Source organism: Notolepis coatsorum (genome assembly GCF_963971535.1).
Source record: "Notolepis coatsorum genome assembly, chromosome: 5".
In the NCBI taxonomy this organism is placed as follows: domain Eukaryota; kingdom Metazoa; phylum Chordata; class Actinopteri; order Aulopiformes; family Paralepididae; genus Notolepis; species Notolepis coatsorum.
The window spans coordinates 12,709,872-12,729,152 of NC_140169.1; the positions used below are offsets into that span (position 1 = coordinate 12,709,872).

Consider the following 19,281-nt stretch of genomic DNA (forward strand, 5'->3'; position numbering starts at 1 on the left):
CATACACTCTTACCAGGGGTCAAACCAATGCCATTTACTGCTTTTTATATAGAAATAAAATGTATATTATGCATAATTGAGTTTGGAATTTTGGCCCGGCCCCCCAACATATTTTCAGTTGCTCATTCGGCCCCCCGGGAAAAATAATTGCCCACCCCTGCCCTAGAGAGCCACACCCTGTGCACAAGCAAGACATCACCCTAGAGCAGCGGTTCTCAAACTACGGGTCATGACCCAAAGTGGGGTAGTGGGTAGGTGACAGTGAGTGGCAAGTCAAAAATAAAAAGCAAAATCACAAATATTTTTTTTTATGTTCTGGCAACATATTTTGGCGAAATATGCCTCGTTTTATAAATGTGTATTGATAACATAGTGCTGTAATTAAATGTTCTAATAAATATGCATGTTCAAGTTCAACAACGTGTGCTTTTAATTTGATATTCCTTAATTCCACATTGAAATTACGCGATACATTAAGTGTGGGGTCGCCAAAAGAAATCCTAAATAAAATGGGGTCATGGTATTAAAAAGTTTGAGAACCCCTGCCCTAGAGCCACACCTCTCTTTCTGTTAGCCCTTTGCACCTCCTGTCCCTCGCTACTTTCTTCCAACTGTAGAACCTCCAACCCCAATGTGACAAGTGTAAATGGTAAATGGTGCATTTATATAGCAGCTTTTATCCAAAGCGCTCCTCACATTCAACCATGCAAGGTGCCAACCTGCTCATTGGGAGCAGTTAGGTTAAGTGTCTTGCTCAAGGACACTTCGACAAGCTGCCCAGGAGGAGCAGTAATTGAACCAGGAACCTTCCGATTGCCAGGCGACCACTCTACCTCCTGAGCCACTGTCGCCCTGTGTCTGGTATGAACGATAATCGACTACGATTTAAAATGTCAAAGGATGCCTTTAAAAAAGATAGCAGTCCACATTTTAAAAGGCCGACCTGCTTTGATATGTCCTTTCAAATCACCCTGAAATCACTTGTCAGGTTTATATATTCACGCTCCACTAGCATGCTTACTTAGTATACAAATGCCAAAATGTTCTGCCTCCAATATCACTGAAGAACCAAAACACTGGTGCAAGCGTTCTTTGAACGGGCTGGAAGAGCTCCCGGCTCTTGTGACAAATGAGATAGATATCATGTCATGTCCCCTTCTATATTCCTATTACTTACCTCCTATTTAATAGCACCGCTATCTACACATCACAGTGTGTTTGTGTAACTGGATCTCCTGCCGGCCGGGACGGTTTAATAGACGACATTCACTATCTGGACATGTAACAGACCCAGGGTTGATTCACACGGTTTATCTTTCTTTATGACTTGAGGCTCTTTCTCTCTGCTGTTTCCACAAAGACTAGAATATCAAACATTTTGGAATTGTGTGAAAAGAAAAACGAAATGTTTTATTGGTCAAAAAACGAATAAAAAAAAATTGTGGAGAAGTAAAAATAGAATAAAAAGGCAGTGTAAACAATATACAATATAATTAACTCTGGCCATGTGCATATGGGCAACAAGGTGCAAGATGAGGGTATGTATGCCCTCTCAGTTATTTTGCCCTACAATTCTCCTCACGGTCATCCTGATAGATGTCCCTTTGGTTTTCTATGACCGCACGTAGGGGCGGGAAACCAAATCCAGTTCCAATAGGAACTCGTAAAAACAAAGTTAAAAACACTGAAAGCAGCTACTCTGTTCCTGTTAAAAACAGAGGAGGCCATGTTGGACACGGCGCACTGTGATGTCACAGTGATGTCATCGGTAGAGGAAGTTGTTGAGGGCACGAGGCAGCGTGATGTCACCATGATGTCACCATGATGTCACTGGGAGAGGAGGAAGCTCTGGAGGGCGCGGGGCAGCGTGATGTCACCATGATGTCACTGGGAGAGGAGGAAGCTCTGGAGGGCGCGGGGCAGCGTGATGTCACCATGATGTCACTGGGAGAGGAGGAAGCTCTGGAGGGCGCGCGGCAGCGTGATGTCACCATGATGTCACTGGGAGAGGAGGAAGCTCTGGAGGGCGCGGGGCAGCGTGATGTCACCATGATGTCACTGGGAGAGGAGGAAGCTCTGGAGGGCGCGGGGCAGCGTGATGTCACCATGATGTCACTGGGAGAGGAGGACGCTCTGGAGGGCGCGGGGCAGCGTGATGTCACCATGATGTCACTGGGAGAGGAGGAAGCTCTGGAGGGCGCGGGGCAGCGTGATGTCACCATGATGTCACTGGGAGAGGAGGAAGCTCTGGAGGGCGCGCGGCAGCGTGATGTCACCATGATGTCACTGGGAGAGGAGGAAGCTCTGGAGGGCGCGGGGCAGCGTGATGTCACCATGATGTCACTGGGAGAGGAGGAAGCTCTGGAGGGCGCGCGGCAGCGTGATGTCACCATGATGTCACTGGGAGAGGAGGAAGCTCTGGAGGGCGCGCGGCAGCGGCAGGCCAGAGACTCCGTGGAGGCGGCTCCTTCCCAGGCAGCGACGTACAGAGAAACGACACAGCTGAGACAGAGAGCAGGGACCTGGAGAGAGAGAGGGGCAGAGAGGCAGCTTGTAAATGGGTCTTAATCTAGCTGGGCAGGCCGCCCAAGCAGACGCCTGTCTCTTTCTTACTGCTGTGAAGCACTTTCAGCTGCAATTCTGGTATGAAAGGTGCGAAACAAATAATAATTATTATTATTATAATATTGGCCAATACAGATGTGATAGGCCGATATCAGTCAGGCTGTATACTTTCTACTGAACGCACAGAGAGGAAATTGGTATCTATCCTTCTTGTCCGACTCTGGAGAAGATGGTAAGCGCACATCCCATAATGTCGCCGTGTTCCTTGGCACACACGCGTCTTCATACCAACAAACACATAGATATATATAACTAGATGGTGCAAGGCGGAGTCTTCAGCGTAGTTCACCGGCGGCCATCTTGTCACAGGCAGCACGCCCACTCATAACATGAATGACTATGGTGCATGTACGATTGAAATATCCATAGCTTGCTCAATTTTCAACCGATTTACAAACATTATTAATGTGGCTATGATTCAGGATGCTTGGACATGTTGAAATCATTTTCATATGAAAGTCCATTATAAGTATGCAGTATGATAACTACATCTCTGACGTTTATAACAAACGAAGATCTATTGAAAATTGAGCAAGCTATGGTTATTTCAATAGTACATGCACCATAGACATTCATGTTATGAGTGGGCGTGCTGCCTGTGGCAAGATGGCCACCATGTGGCAACGTCAAGTATCCATTGGCCAGCAGCGCAGGTGAGTCACCTAGCCTTTATATTATATCTATATGAACAAACACACCTCTCGTCAGCAGAGCCGTTCTCGTCCTGCTGTTGGGCGGCGCCACGTCCAGGGGCGTCTTTCCCTCCGCGTTCCTACAACTCCCATCAGCACCGTAGTCCATCAGAAGCTCCGCCGTGCCGACTCCTCCCCCTCGCACCGCCGCGTGGAGAGGGCTGTCCTGCCCGCGTCCCAGACGCACGTCTGCTCCTGTACGTTCGAGTTCAGGTTCTTTATTAGTCAAATACACCAACAATACAGGGGCATTTGCCGGTAATGATGTTTTTGTGTCTTTCGAGCTCAACAGTGCACAATTAAGAGAGCATCAAGTAAGATCAAATCAAATCAAATCAAATATAAAATGAGGTAAGATAAAAAATAAAATAGTCAATTATTTACAGAAAGTAAACCTATAGTGTATGTGCATGTTAACCCTTTCACTGCCACGCTACCAAAAGGTTAACCCTTTCACTGCGACAATACAGAATGTTAACCCTTTCACTGCCACATGACAAAGGGTTAACCCTTTCACTACCACACTACATAAGGTTAACCCTTTCACTACCACACTACAGACGGTCTGTAGTGTGGTAGTGAAAGGGTTAACCTTCTGTAGTGTGGTAGTGAAAGGGTTATGGTGCAGTGCAGAGTGCGTGTGTTCGTGTGTGTGTGTGTGTGTGTGTGTGTGTGTGTGTGTGTGTGTGTGTTGTTCAATAACAGTAAGTAGTGGTAGTAAAATAAACTGTGTGCATGGTGGTCAGGTTAAGCTACTGAGCAGTCATCGCTGCTCAAAACTCAGTCAGGTGAACTCATTCACTATTCATGGGTTACACTTTGATCAAGAGATGAAACAATATGGAACAAGGGGAGAGGTACTGCATTGGCTTCGGGACGTCATTGGGAGCTGCTCATTGCAATCTGGGTTATAACGCAACTTCAACGACTTCCGATACAGAGGTGGAAAGAAACTGGTAACATTCACTCTAGATCAGCGTTTCTCAAACTACAGGTTGTGACCCAAAGTGGGGTCGTGGGTAGGTGACAGTGGGGGTCGCGCATTGGCAAGTTCACTGCGACAATACAGAAGGTTAACACTTCCACTGCCACACGGCAAAGGGTTAACCCTTTCACTACCACACGGCAAAGGGTTAACCCTTTCACTACCACACTGCAGAAGGTTAACCCTTTCACTACCCCACTACAGACGGTTAACCCTTTCACTACCACACTGCAGACGGTTAACCCTTTCACTACCACACTACAGACGGTTAACCCTTTCACTACCACACTACAGAAGGTTAACCCTTTCACTACCACACTACAGACGGTTAACCGTCTGTAATGTGGTAGTGAAAGGGTTAACCTTCTGTAGTGTGGTAGTGAAAGGGTTAAGATTAGTCTGCAACATTGTTCATTCTAACCTGAGAGCAGGAGCGTCTGGACACAGTCTTTGGCCTGGGCCAGGCAGGCGGAGTACAGAGGGGTGCCCACCACCGGCAGTTCCAGGTCAATGTGAGCTCCGTGGGTCAGTAACAGCTCCAGACATTCTCTGTGGCCTGAGGAGGAAACATACATGTATTTCAGTCAGTGAAATGGGTCTCTGTGCCAGTTTACCAGTGATGGCACACAAAGTACACAATTCCCTTACTTTAAAGGCCCAATCCATAATCCAAATATAAACACAAATGGCCACACCACCAAAAAGGAAACCAAAGGAAAGATGGCCCACCGCCAAAGGAAACTGTTTTCATCCTCTAGTTCAGGGAGGGGCAACTGGCGGCCCGCGGGCCGCATGCGGCCCTCACCGACGTTCCATGCGGCCCCAGGCCAATATTTAAAATAAAATAAAAAATAAAATAAAATGTATTTTTTTATTTTTTTGTATTGTATTCGACTAAGAAGAGTTGGCAGTCGACTATGGCTCCTTTCGATCGATTAGTCGACTATTTGACTAATAGGGGTCAGCCCTAGTGTGGACATATGAAACGCTGTTGAAAGTGCCGTGCAGCAATATGGGGGTTTTGATAAACTGTCGGCTGTTGTTACCGATGGAGCACCGGCAATGAAAGGAAAACGCACAGGATTCGCCGGGCTTCTATCATCTTCGTATTGTTTTCATATGCGTATCGCCGCGACGTCGTGCGCCTCGAGTCACACTTTCGTTTTTTTTTCGTTTTGTCACCCGAGCACACTGATGTAGTACACTGCCAAAGCAGTAGGTGGCAGTAGGTGGCAAACATGAAGGCAATTTCAACCAATCAGAACGAATGTGCCAATACACTTCCTGGAAGCTCCAGCAAAGAAAATAATGTCAATAAGGCAGGCGCCTATCAGTGGCGTCGCGTGGGTAAAATAACAGGGGAAGCCAAAAAAAAATTATTAAAAAAAAAATTATTCAATATTTTTATTAATATTTTTTTTTTTTTTTTTTTTTTTAAGTCAAGCAGTCACCATGTAAACGTTATTTTTATTTATTTAACAGATTGCAGAATGGGTACAATACAGTACGGCTCAATACACATTTACGATGAATTGAAAATGGGGGACCCTGATGTAAACAAGACGAAAGTCTTTCTCTGGTCTGCATCCCCTTAACAATTGTATGTATTGAGCTGTACTGTACTGTACCCATTCTGCAATCTGTTAATAAAGTTTTCATTCATTCACACACAATTGTATAAGGGGATGCAGACCAGAGAAAGACGTTTGTCTTGTTTACATCAGGGTCATTAATACTGCTGGAGCATTGGTTAATTTTTGGTCCGATTTTTCCTTGCGCGATTTTGCGCGCCGCGTGGGAGCAAATTCGAGACACATATTCGGTTGCAAAAAGGTGTCCCACGGTCTCCTCTATGGCCGTGAATAGTTTCACGCGGATCGGAATCACGGCGCGCCCGTGGGACACTTTTCCGTTTTAGCGAGTTTATTCCACGCTTTCTGTTTTCCTTTTCTAAGCATTTTAGGGGCTACATGTGAATCAGTAAAAGTTGCGGGACGCCCAGATGTTTCCACGATAGAAAGCTCGCGTGGATCCCATAATAGGCTCACTTAATACAGCATTTTTAAAATCACGCGACATTTTCAGGGTCGCGAGCCGACCTTTTCCCCTCGTTTTCGATGATGGAAGTGATTTAGGAAAAGCTTCGGCACGCCGAGAGGTCCCCGTGGATTTAATCTCGCGAGGATCGGGGCAATATTCGGCCCGTGGGAACAGTTACGGGTTAATACAATGTTCAGAGTGCAGAGGGGAAAATATGGCACCTGCCCCGCCTCCAGGTGGAATATTATGCTGAACGTCTTCCTCCCAGCTCCGTTTTAAACTTTTAGGGTGTGGCCAGTGGCAGTCAGCTCGAATCTGATTGGCTAGGATCGGATTTGGAGTTTGGACTCACTCTATAATGCTGGAAGCCTGGAGAAAGAGACCTACCCACTGCTTCTCTCCTATACTAGCTGCAGTAGTGAGCACAGTCTGACAGTGTGTTAGAGGGAGTGAGAAGGAGAAGAGGGAGACATTAAAAAAAAAAAAAAAAAAAACACAGATGCACAGATGAAAATGAATGTAAACTATATTAAAAAAAAATTATATTTTAATTTTTTTTTTTTTTTTTTTTCATATTTCATAATTTGATATGAAATTTATAGGGAGGCATGGCTTCCGTTGGCTTCCACAAGGATTCGCCACTGGCGCCTATGCCGCGCCACCATCTTGCCTATTTACTCAATGCAGCAATTCTTTTTCAGCAAAGCCTAATAAAAGTGCAATAAACAAAACAGATACATTCACTGTGTGTTCTGCCTGTCATTTGTTGATGAAACAAAACTAACATCAACACAAGTGACCACCAAGAGCGGATAGTTTAGTCTAAAAAACTATCGGTAGCATTGTTAGCTGCATGCTAACGTCAATGGAGTATGCCATTATAACAATATAGCATTGTGGCTAGAAGCTAACGTTAGCTCACGCTACTTAGCCAGCACCAAAACTGATGATATCGCGAGCTATCAGTAGTTAGATAACATTAGAGACAACGCTGTGTGTATTAAACAAAGGTGAATAGATGACTGGGCCATTTTGTTTAATGGTTAAGTTGAAAGAGGAGCTCTGAGCTAACAGGGTCTGAATCCTGATAGCTCACGTTAGCCAGCTGCTCATGCAATCGGTAATGTTAGCAGAATGAATGGATGTAAACTTTATTTAACATATTGCATATGGGTACAATACAATACGGCTCAATACAAACAATTGTTAAGGGAATGCAGACTGTTGTAGCTTGGACTGGGGTCCTTATAACAATAACTTGACAACACATGGTAGCTGAAGCTATTTGGGACACGGAGCTAATGAGCTATGTCCCAAACACACACACTGTTGTCACCGGAAGGGCACGCGATGGTATCTACTGCGCATGGGCGTTTTCGCAACAACGGCTAGCGTGCTGACTACACGCTGTTGTCGATTCGTTTTTTTTGCGTATCTCCAAACGCAAACACAATTTTGCGTTTCAGCCGTATCCACAAAAAAACGCCAAAAAACGCATTTCTGTGTAGATAGGACATCAAACGTAGTCAAAAACGTATAAAAAAACGCCAGGAATACACTAGTCTAACCATAGCCTAAGGCAGAGTGGCGTTGAGTGTCCAATGCTGCACTGCATTATACATCAGGTAAGTTCGCTAACATAATTTCCATCTATTGTGGGTCACTAATAATGACCAATGCGAGTCGAGTGTAGTCAAATTACGACATTGAAACACTGCAAATGCAATTCAATGATCGGTTTGAAGATTTCAACGGCATGCAGTCACGGATAGCGCTGTTTGCCGGCCCCCTCACCGCTACGGTGTCAGAGCAGCCCCCACCGTTGCAGCTTGAACTGTGCGAGCTACAGTCAGATCCTTTTTTTCAAGCAAAGAGAAATGAGAGGGGAATTTCGTTTTGGAAACTGCTACCTGAGCCCCGCTTCCCACTCCTCAGGGACTTTGCCCTCTCTATGGCCAGTATGTTTTGAGAGCAATTTCTCAAACATGAAGCACATCAAGTCAAAGGAGAGAAACAGGCTGTCGGATGAAACATTATTTCATCTGATGCAGATTGCATGCACAAACATTGAAGTTGACATTCCTGCTATTGTGCGCCAACAAGAGAGACCACAAGTGTCTCATTAAAGACAGGGGGGGAGGAGATGATGAAGAGGTGTAGAGGGGGGGGGGAAGGAGATGATGAAGAGGTGTAGAGAGGGGGGAAGAGATGATGAAGAGGTGTAGAGAGGGGGGGGGGAGATGATGGAGAGGTGTAGAGAGGGGACCATTATTATTATTATTATTATTATTATTATAACCATTATTGACCCACTGTGGGGCGAGGGTGAATGTCATGCCAGTTTGATAAAGGGTCAATGGGAGGCATGTAGTATTGCACTTTACTTTACTTGCACTTTACTTGTTTACTTTTGTAGTGTTCAGATAACACTAATAACACAAACACAAAGCAGCATTCCTGCTGCATTTCACTACAACAGTAAATCAAAAGTGCAATAATAAATGATTTTGTTAAATGTATACACTTTTATCCTGCTACTAAACAAAACATTCCTGAGTGCTTCATATCCATAACATGCATTTCAGTGTTATAATGTTTTGTTTAGTAGCAGGATAAAAGTTTATACATTTAACAAAATCATTTATTATTGCACTTTTGATTTACTGTTGTAGTGAAATGCAGCAGGAATGCTGCTTTGTGTTTGTTGAGCAGTGGGCTTTAAGTTCATACATTTATTTTATTAGAAGCCTTAATTATAATTGATCATTTTTGTATATATTTGGGGTTACACAGCAATACTTTTAAATTCAGCTGTTTATAAATTCATAAAGTTGAAATTGCATTACTAAATGCATTTGAAATGGAATAAAAACAAAGTTACAACAAATTACAATTGTTTATATACCTTGTGACTATTAGGGCTATTTGAGTGATGGGGTACTACTGGCGGGACTGCCGATAAACAATGCGGCCCCCCAGATTGATTGTGGACATTTTGTGGCCCTCACCATATACAAAGTTGCCCACCCCTGCTCTAGTTGATTTGAGCTCTAGATAGGGACTAACACATAACAGGTATATATATGTGTATGCATTGTATTTGCTGTTTCTTTTCCATCTAACTTTTCAAGAATGTATGCCAGTATATAAGCATGTTTTATGGTAACCTACAGTATATGATGAAAATATATATATAATTCTGGATCTGGGCTTCAAAGAAAGGCAACATCAAAACAACATATTTATGTCTCATGAAGCAGAGCCTCATGTAACCACGTTGCACTGATATTTCAATCATAGGCAGACCTTTGAAATATTTATTATCATCAACTATCCAGTTTGTGTTTTTATACTGTAACATTTGGCTACTTAAAATCATTGAACGTACAGAGTGAGAGAGAGAGAGAGAGAGAGAGAGGGAAAGAGAGGGAAAGAGAGAGAGAGAGAGAGAGAGAGAGAGAGAGAGAGAGAGAGAGAGAGAGAGAGAGAGAGAGAGAGAGAGAGAGAGAGAGAGAGAGGGTCTGAAACGCAGCCCCTCCCATTCCTCAATGTCAATGCAGGGCTGAATAGCTAGCTTCTGAAATTGAAGGTCTGTGCTGGTCTGTGTGTGCTTTATTATGAAATGACAATCGCAGGTCTTCTTTTCCACCTGGACGGGTCTTAATCTACCTGGGCGGCACAAATAGAGCCTATGTGTGGAATGCAGTGGAATTTAATGAATGAATTAGGATATTTCCTTTTGAAATACTGTTCCGTGAAATTCCCTGAAACAGAAACACCCCAAGCAAACTACTTTCTCCTTTCTCTGCACAATCCAAGATGTCCCTCATACTAGCTCCAACTACAGTCACAAACTAATGCAAACTCAATGGGGTCAAGCCCCTGTCAGTACTTGTCCTTGTCTATTTTGCTGCTATCTATTTTATGCTCGTTTTATATGTCTGCACTTTATGCATTGCTCTTTTTTTTTATCTACTTTTGTCTCCCATTTTAATTTTTTTTTTTTCGTCCCAATTTCATATCGTCCAATTCTACCCTCCCTTGTCTCGAACGTTGTTAGGCCATGCCTCCCACAAGCCGGCTGCAATGTGGACTAAGCCTTACATCACGTGTTCCCTCCGGTACTCGAGGAAGCAGCAGTCGCATCTTTTCACCTGCACAGCGCGATCTCTCAGCGTCGGGGGTCTGCGTTTGGAGGGCATGCCGCCCCCGTCGCTTCCTGATTCTGCTGTGCAGGTGCACCAACCGACCTGTAGGAGTCGCTGTCCACAACGTCCGATCCCCACCCACCAGCTTCCCACCCCCTAATACTGCCAATTGTATTAGTATGAACGACCAGCCAAGCTGATAGCAATGCGGAGAGCTGGGCTCGAACCCAGAGTCTCCTGCATTGGTGGTGAGCGCCTTGCCCACTGCACCACCTAGCCGCCCTTATGCATTGCTCTTGATCCAGCAATTTTGTGCTCATTTTATGAGTATTTTTTTTTTACTGCTGTGAACCACTTTGAGCTGCAACTCTTGTATGTATGAAAGGTGCTATACAAATAATAAATAAAGTTATTATTATTAGTAGTAGTACAAGTTGAGTGAAGCTAACTGACATTTACTCCACAGTGCACAGAGTAGATTTCAGTGAGCTTTCAGTCAGCTTAACCCTTTCACCGACCGTCGGTTGTGTGATAGTAAAGGGTTAACCTTCTGTCGTGTAACACCACAACAACAACAGCACCTATGAGCAGACTCAAGTCCCGCCACCCCTACAACAAGGTGGCAAAAGAGATGCTCCGTTCCACCACTGAGGACCTATCCAGAAATGGATGGCTGGCGGCAGCCTGGAAGAGAGAGTGGGAGAGTGCTGGGCCAACCCGTATCCACCACTACATGTGGGATCCAGGAGATGGTACCACAGGACACGATCTTCCACGCCGGCAATGGGTTCTGCTGAACCGTGTAAGATCTGGGGTTGGTCGCTTCAAAGCATCATTAAAGAAGTGGGGCCTGGCAGACAGCGCTGCATGTGAGTGTGGAGACCCTAAGCAGACTGTTGAGCACATCCTGACCATCTGCCCCCTATACAGACCACCCTCGGAAGCCAGCCTCTTTGATGTGGGACCAGAGTTAAGGGCATGGCTACAAGATACAGAGTTGGACCTCTGACGTTACACGAAAGAAGAAGAAGTGTGGCAGTGAAAGGGTTATGTAAAGGTGGTACAGACAGGAGCTCAGCCCCATTGACTTTGCATTGGTTTGCGGCTAACATATCCAGAGCAGAGCTAGTATGAAGAACATCATTACAAAGTAAAAAAAGAAAAATAGGGCTAGGGTTCAAACATTTTTAACTATCCCTTTAACTATCGTGATTCTTTGTTGTGACGATTATAATTTAGTTTATATTCCATTTTATCTCATTCTAGCTTTTATTTTATTCTACCGTAATTGTCTTTCCGTTATTAGCTGTCTGTCTCCCTCTCGATATTTGTAACTAATTGGATTGCCATGGGCAAAATTGTACACGTTGATGACGATCTTGATATTTTCCCATGACAGACAGACAGGCAGACACACACCTTTCTTCGCAGCCTCGTGGACGGGCGACGCCAGGTGGTGTGTGGTGTGGATGTTGCTGCTGTGCTGAAGGAGCAGCCGGACACACGCAGCGCTCCCACTGCTGCAGGCGTAGAACAGCGGCGTGGCGCCATCTGTCGTCACCGTCTCTACCTGCAGGGAGAACGTGTGGTGGGAAGGTCCGTTTATTGGCTGAGCTGTATGATTCTCCACAAAAGATTGACCATACATATATGGTCACCCTACCTTCAGTATAGACCGTTTATGGAATCCTGGACTAAATCATATTATTTAGCAGCATTATTTTCATTCAAATCGATCTCCACCCGATTCCACATAAGAAATAGATGATAGAAGGTGAAAAGGGAGCTCCTCCTTACACTTGCACCGTTGGCCAGCAGAAACCTGGCACACGCAGAGCGCCCCCCCAGGCAGGCCTCGTGGAGCGGGGAGACTCTGTCTAGCGTTAGCGTGTCCACCTGGAAACCCTGGAGGAGGGGAGACGGAGGACATGATGTGTGAGGATGTTATCGAGAACAGGCCATCATCTGTATTTCACCGCAGGATTGTCTTGGGAGTTCACCTGAGTGGTTCATGTACAGTACTATGATGCCCGTCTAGCTCATGGAAAGAACTCCAACAGTACTTAAAGCTTGAGATTCTCTTGCTTTCAGTTTAGCTGGTCGTCCGCACTAATACACATTGGCAGTATTAGGGGGTGGGAAACTGATGGGTGGGGATCGGGCGTTGTGGACAGCGACTCCTACAGGTCGGTTGGTGCGCCTGCGCAGTAGAATCAGGAAGCGATGGGGGCGGCGCCCCTCCAAAGCGCAGACCCCTGACGCTGAAAGATCGCGCAGCGCAGGTGAAAAGATGCGACTGCTGTTACCTCGAGTGTCGGAGGGGACTCGTGCTATGTATGACTTAGTCCACATTGCAGCCGGCTTGTGGGAGGCAAGAAACAGCGTTCGAGACGGGGGAGGGTTGAATTGGACGATATGAAAATTGGGATGGGAGAAAAATAGAAAATGGGAGAAAAAGTGGATAAAAAAAAGCTTGAGATTCTCCCCTCTGTTGCAGAGTTTAAAACCCTGATCTCCAACCTTTGTCAATCAAGTTGTCCATGTTTTAATGGATTGTTATCCTTACTTGTCTTATTGTTATTTTTAGTGCTGTCAGGCGATTAAAAAAATTAATCTAATTAATTACAGGATTTGTAATTAATTAATCTAATTAATCGCATTTTAATCGCATAACCATTTTATGCCTGATATTCTATATTCTATAATCATATTTCAAATTGCATGTGTCCGGATGGCAGAATTCAGTACTGTATCTACAAAACCTTCTGTTTAATCATCTTCCATCTATTAATTTGCTTAGATTTTTCAGGTCTGGTCAATTTTAGCATGGTGTTATTCACAGTCAAAGATAAAACAAATTTATTGATATTCTCATTTGGTTCATTACAATTTACTCAAGCCTATAGTAACAGACACAGTATTTCTGACACTGGGAATACATTCCCTGAGATCCATAGATGTCCCTAGAATCAGATACCAAGAACATGCAAATAGACCATATTAAAAAAAAAAGTCTGTAAATGTGTATTCTACGTTCTTATGTAATGAATGAGATTAAAAAAATATATATTATAAAAAAATATATATTTGTTTGTAATTAATTTTGAGTTAATTTTCATAACGTGATAATTTGCTGTATAATTAATTAATCTAATTAACGCGATAAACTGACAGCCCTAGTTATTTTATATGCATTTTTTTGGCTTGCTGTATGTACACTCGACGTGACTGTAAATGAGGGAAACCTCAGTTGCCTTTCGAGTTTAAATAGGTTTGAAATTAAATTAGATTAGATTCAAATGTATTGTCATCACATAGCACGAGTACAGTACAATGAAAATAAGTTGTCATCTAACCAGAATGCAAATGTAACAGTAAAGTGCATTAACAATATCCAATGTACATACAAGTGATTAAATGTGATATATATAACAAGCTACCGAGTAATATATGCTAAAATTACGCATGTACAGTATAATTATGTACAGTGATACAGGTATAAATTATATAGTATGGTAGTAAGCCATAATGGCCAGTGGTATAACTATTAAAGAGTAGGTATGGGATATATACAGATATAGATATAAGTGTTGTTGTACATAAGATAAGATATTCCTTTATTGATCCTCTGGGGAAATTCAAGCATCATAGCAGCATGGGGGAGGGGGTATGGGCAGGGTAATAGTTGAAAGACGTAAATACAATACAGGCAATACAAATTATAGTACAGTAGAAAAGTAAAAATAGGCAGTATAAACTATATAATTAAAACAGACCTGATGTATAATATAATAAAACTGATGTATCATTATTCATCATATCAATTAACATATAATTGATCATATCATTTAACATTTACAAAACCATTTATTAGATTTGAACCCTCAGAAGACGAGTGTGTGAAGATATAGGTATCATATGAAACTAGAGACCTTGAGGAATCCGGACATACCGGCCATTTCATCCATTACCTTATGTATACTGCACCTGTGTATATATACTGTATACTTTATACTTATATTTAGATTCTAGTGTTTATTGTAACCACATTTGTTGTAATGTTATAATATAACTGATAGAGCATACAAACCCTCTTCTGCACCTTTGATCACACCGCCTACTTGCTCATATGCGTATATTCAGAGTTAACCCTTTCCACAACCACACTACAGAAGGTTAACCTCCTGTAGTGTGGTAGTGAAATGGTTAACCGTCTGTAGTGTGGTTGTGGAAAGGGTTAACCCTTTGTCGCGTGGCAGTGAAAGGGTTAACCTTCTGTATTGTCACAGTGAAAGGGTTAACCCTTTGGTAGTGTGGTAGTGAAAGGGTTAAAGGGGATCCTTCTCTCTGTACCTGTGAGACCAGGGTCGTCAGGTTGAGGAGGCGCCCCTGGTAGGCGGCGTCGTGGAGAGGAGTTCTGTCTGAGCAGGAATCTGAAGGACACAAGAGAGTGTTGTGGATTCTGGTGACCAACCCCTCCCCCCCTCCAGGGCAAACACAGACACATACTCTTTCCCTCCCTTCCTGTTTTACAAAAACCTGTGTATCTGGTGTGAGGGTCCCATCCTTTCACCCCCCCCCTAATGCTTAAGACAAGACTAGAAACCATGGAGCTTGTTTACATTTTTATATTTAGTCATTAGCTGAACGCTTTTTATCCTAAGCTGATTTACAGGTTCTGTACGACAAGTCAGCAGGAAGGGTACAACTCTTTCAGCCGAGTAACACAATGTTCATCAAACAGTGTTGAAACTTGGGTGCTGCAGTGTTGAGTGCATAGTAGTAGAGACAGTATAGCACAGGGGTCGGGAACCTATGGCTCGCGAGCCATATATGGCTCTTCTGGTGAGAGCATATGGCTCCCAAAAATTTTTGAGTAAAAAAAAAAAAAAAAAAAATGTTTAAAAAAAAAAAAAAAAATATATACTTGTGACATTTCTTAAAAATACTGTGTCATTTTAAAGTAAACAGAAATTAGTTTTGAAGATACAGCTAATAGTATCTGTAGCTGAAGATATAGCGAGCAGAGCTGGCGAGGGAACACAAGTGGACAGAAATAAAAGATCTTCAACCTGAAGACCAGCTGATTCTTAAAACTTGGAACGAGCTTCCTGTGACATACCACACAATGCAGCGTGAGTATCGCCGTATTGACCATGTTTGGCTCTACATATGCATGTGGGCAGTCATTCTCGCATATGAGGAACATTAAGACCAACCTACGCTCACGTTTAACTGATGGAAGCCTCAACGCCTGCATGAAGCTCAACCTCACCACGTATGAACCAGATTACAAGGCCATCAGCAAAACCATGCAGCACCAGAAGTCGCATTAAAAGTAAGACATATTTAATTTATTATACGTTAAAAATACCATATGGCTCTCAATGAAATATATTTAGAAATATTTGGCTTTTATGGCTCTCCCAGTCAAAAAGGTTCCTGACCCCTGGTATAGCAGGTAGTAATATGGACATGGAAGATTAATTAGTGGAAGAGTGCATGATGATAGTAGAAGACAGTTGTTTCAGGCTGTAAGGAAATGTAGAACTCAAACTTAAAAGGTAGAATCTGTAATACAGTCAAACAGCATCATCTAGTGCACTTTGTTGGAATTTAGTAACTTACTATACTATGAATTTCACCATGATCTATTTTGGCAGAGCATGGTCCATTCCCTGCCACACAATACACACACAGACCAAGTGTTTTTGACGGCATTACATATTCTACCTGCATGTAGTGTGTGCTCACAACTTATTTTCCACATTTCTGTTCAAATCAGATCATCTGTGATGTATTTGTGTCTGTATGCTTGTAAATAGTTTCAAGTTGTTTTATTTTTTCACATAATATGTGCACAATCTCAAGAGGCTCATACAGCATTTCACTGTAGGCCTAATGTACATATTCCTTATAAGGAACATGTACATTAGGCCTACAGTGAAATGCTGTATGAGCCTCCTGAGATTGTGCTTCATACAGTAAAAAAAAGTTAAAAGAATAAAGACCAAATGCAAAACTAAAAGTACAAAATGCAAACAAATAATTGTACTTCTCAAGAACTTCAAAGAAAACCTTACCGGCCATGAGCGAGTTGCATGCGAACCCTCCGTAGATGTGGAAGGGCCCCTTCCGAGGCTGTGAACACAGGACACCAGCCATCGTGGAAATACACAAACCAAAAACAGCAGCTCAGTAGAAACTCTACAGTATCTCAGACTGACTGCCAGAGGAAGAGATAATAACCTGGACTTGGCCTTTCAGGGCCTCTTTATCAGGCCCCTAGGCCACCTCCCCCACGCCCCACCTCCCCCACCCCTCCATCGCCCCCCACCCATCTCCCCAGGCATGAATGTGGATGTGCATCACAATAGAGGCTAGAATGAGATTCTTAACGACGAAACACTCCCACATTATGCATTGTAAACAGCAGGCATGCAGAGGAACGCACACTTTTCTAGCTTCTACTGCTCTCTGTGTAGTGTTTGAGACCCAAGGACGGCTCGCATTCAGCCGTCAAGAAATCCACCAAGAGGAGTCTTATTTCTTCTGTTTGGGGAGAGAGAGAATACTTGCTGTTTGAATTACACACATTATACTCTCAGGAGGTCGACGTGATCCAAAACAGTTTGTCACAATTTGGAAACCCCCAAATAGTGGGTTTAATGCCACCCCAGAGGAGGACAGGCTGTGTTTGGTGTGCAAGCTATAGGTGGAATTGAGAATGAGGTTAATTTGTTGTTTTACCGTCCTGTCTACAATGACGGATGTACTTTTTAGTAAAATGTCCTCCATTTATCTTGATTTTCTTGAGCGGGATGAATATGAACAACTTAAGTTGTGCTTCAAGAAGGGACCTTTTCTTGTAAGCTTGTATTTGCCAAGCTTGGGGCGGGACGGCAGAATACTTTGTTTCTTTTCACGATTTGAGTGGGTGTGTTTGCTCAAAAGATTAGTGCTTTGTCTCTTAGGGGAGCTTCATATTGAACTTTTAATAACCGCCAATGTCCCAGAACATGAGACATTCTGCTACTGAATTGTCCATGGGAAGAATAAACATAAGAGTCTGTCCATTCAGAAAGGCTCTGTTTTCACCGTCTATTTTTCTCATGTTAGAGCACGCCATGTGAAACTACTTTTTTCTTTTTACAGCATGCCATGTGAAACTACTTTTCTCGTTTTAGAGCACACCATGTCAAATTACCTTTCTCTTTTTAGAGCACACCATGTCAAATTACCTTTCTCTTTTTAGAGCACACCATGTCAAATTACCTTTCTCTTTTTAGAGCACACCATGTCAAATTACCTTTCTCTTTTTAGAGCACACCATGTCAAATTACCTTTCTCTTTTTAGAGCACACCATGTCAAATTACCTTTCTCTTTTTAGAGCACACCATGTCAAAAGACTGAGCTGTAATCTGTCTTTAGGTAATGAGATGTAATGTGCAATAATAAAACTTTTCACTTTACATTTTCACACTTATTACTGTACATTTTAATGTATATTTTTGGCTGGATAGTTGTAGTTGTATATTTAAGATTTTAGAATGTATATACATACCAGAATATATATCCTGGACCGTACTTTATTCTTTATTCTATTTTATTCTTATTTTTAATATTATATTCTTATTCCTATTTTAGTCCTATTGACTACCTAAATGTTTATTGATGTTCAATGTGAGCGATCTGTAGTGCCCAATTTCCCTCTGGATTATTAACGGATTTCTATTCTATTCTATTCTATTCTATTCTATAATGTAATAATAGAACACTGCAACAGTATTTTGGTGTCTAAAAAAAAAACATGGGCACAGTTTGCATGCCGTGGAAATAATATAATTCACATCGTTATTTAAAAAATATCATACAGCTTAGTTTCAAATGTGTGATTGTGAACTTAGTTAGGACAGTCGAAACAAGGCCAATCTTTAGTTAGGACAGTCGAAACAAGGCCAATCTTTAGTTAGTGTGCCGCTGAGAACCGCTGAGCGGATTTTGTCACCTGAAAGGGCAATTGACAGGCAACTATTTTAAAAGAAATGCACACCCGAGCCGCTAGAGGTCGGCAAAGTGGCGCGTCGCGAATCGTCCTCATGAGGGCCCACATGTGGGCCCTTGGATGTTAAGAGGTTTTAATGTTTTATTAATTTTTTATTTTTGCCAAGAGTAAAGACCATAACCCTATCAAAACAGCAGTCAAAGTGTATATTTTTTTATCTAATTATATCTCTTTTATCGTAAAACCGTGAGGAAATGACTAAATCCAGATTTAACCCTGCCATTGGAAAGAGGAACCTTTTCCCTATCCATAGATGTATGATTTGGCCACAATAAGGTCAAGTTCAAGGTCAAATATGAATTTATAATTAAAATCGATTATCATTTATTACTGTATCTACAAATCCTTCCATTTAATCATCTTCCCTTTATTAATTTGCTTAGATTTTTTTGTACACTTGATCTCAATAAGGTGGTGAATGAGCTCATGGAGTAGTAGTAGTAACAGACACAATATTTCTGACACTGGGAATACATACCCCCAGGTCCCTAGATGTTCCTAGATACCAAGAACATGCTAATTGCCCTTGTAGAAGTGGCGCAATCTTCCATTTACTTAGGCATGTACCTGTAGGCGAAATTTCTGAAAATAGGGCTACAGCTTAGGGGGGAGTGGGGGGGGGGGGAGTGTTGAGTTAGTGTTGTGTTGGTGTATCTGTGTATCTGAAAAGTTTCATTCATATGTAGGTTTACAACTCTGAATCAGAGAAAATGTATTCTATTCTA

At 42.6% G+C, this 19,281-nt stretch overlaps 1 protein-coding gene across 1 annotated transcript; it reads right to left on the bottom strand.

The window, feature by feature from the left end:
- Nucleotides 1-2,397: 2,397 nt before the first annotated feature.
- LOC311228725 (ankyrin repeat and SOCS box protein 11-like) lies at nt 2,398-16,655 on the bottom strand (the record flags this gene model as incomplete). Its single annotated transcript, XM_084314664.1, has 7 exons — nt 2,398-2,522; nt 3,324-3,512; nt 4,724-4,858; nt 11,910-12,060; nt 12,288-12,395; nt 14,844-14,923; nt 16,574-16,655. 7 exons carry the CDS (start codon nt 16,653-16,655, stop codon nt 2,398-2,400), a joined length of 870 nt encoding a protein of 289 aa, XP_084170790.1.
- Between the last annotated feature and the right edge of the window lie 2,626 nt (nt 16,656-19,281).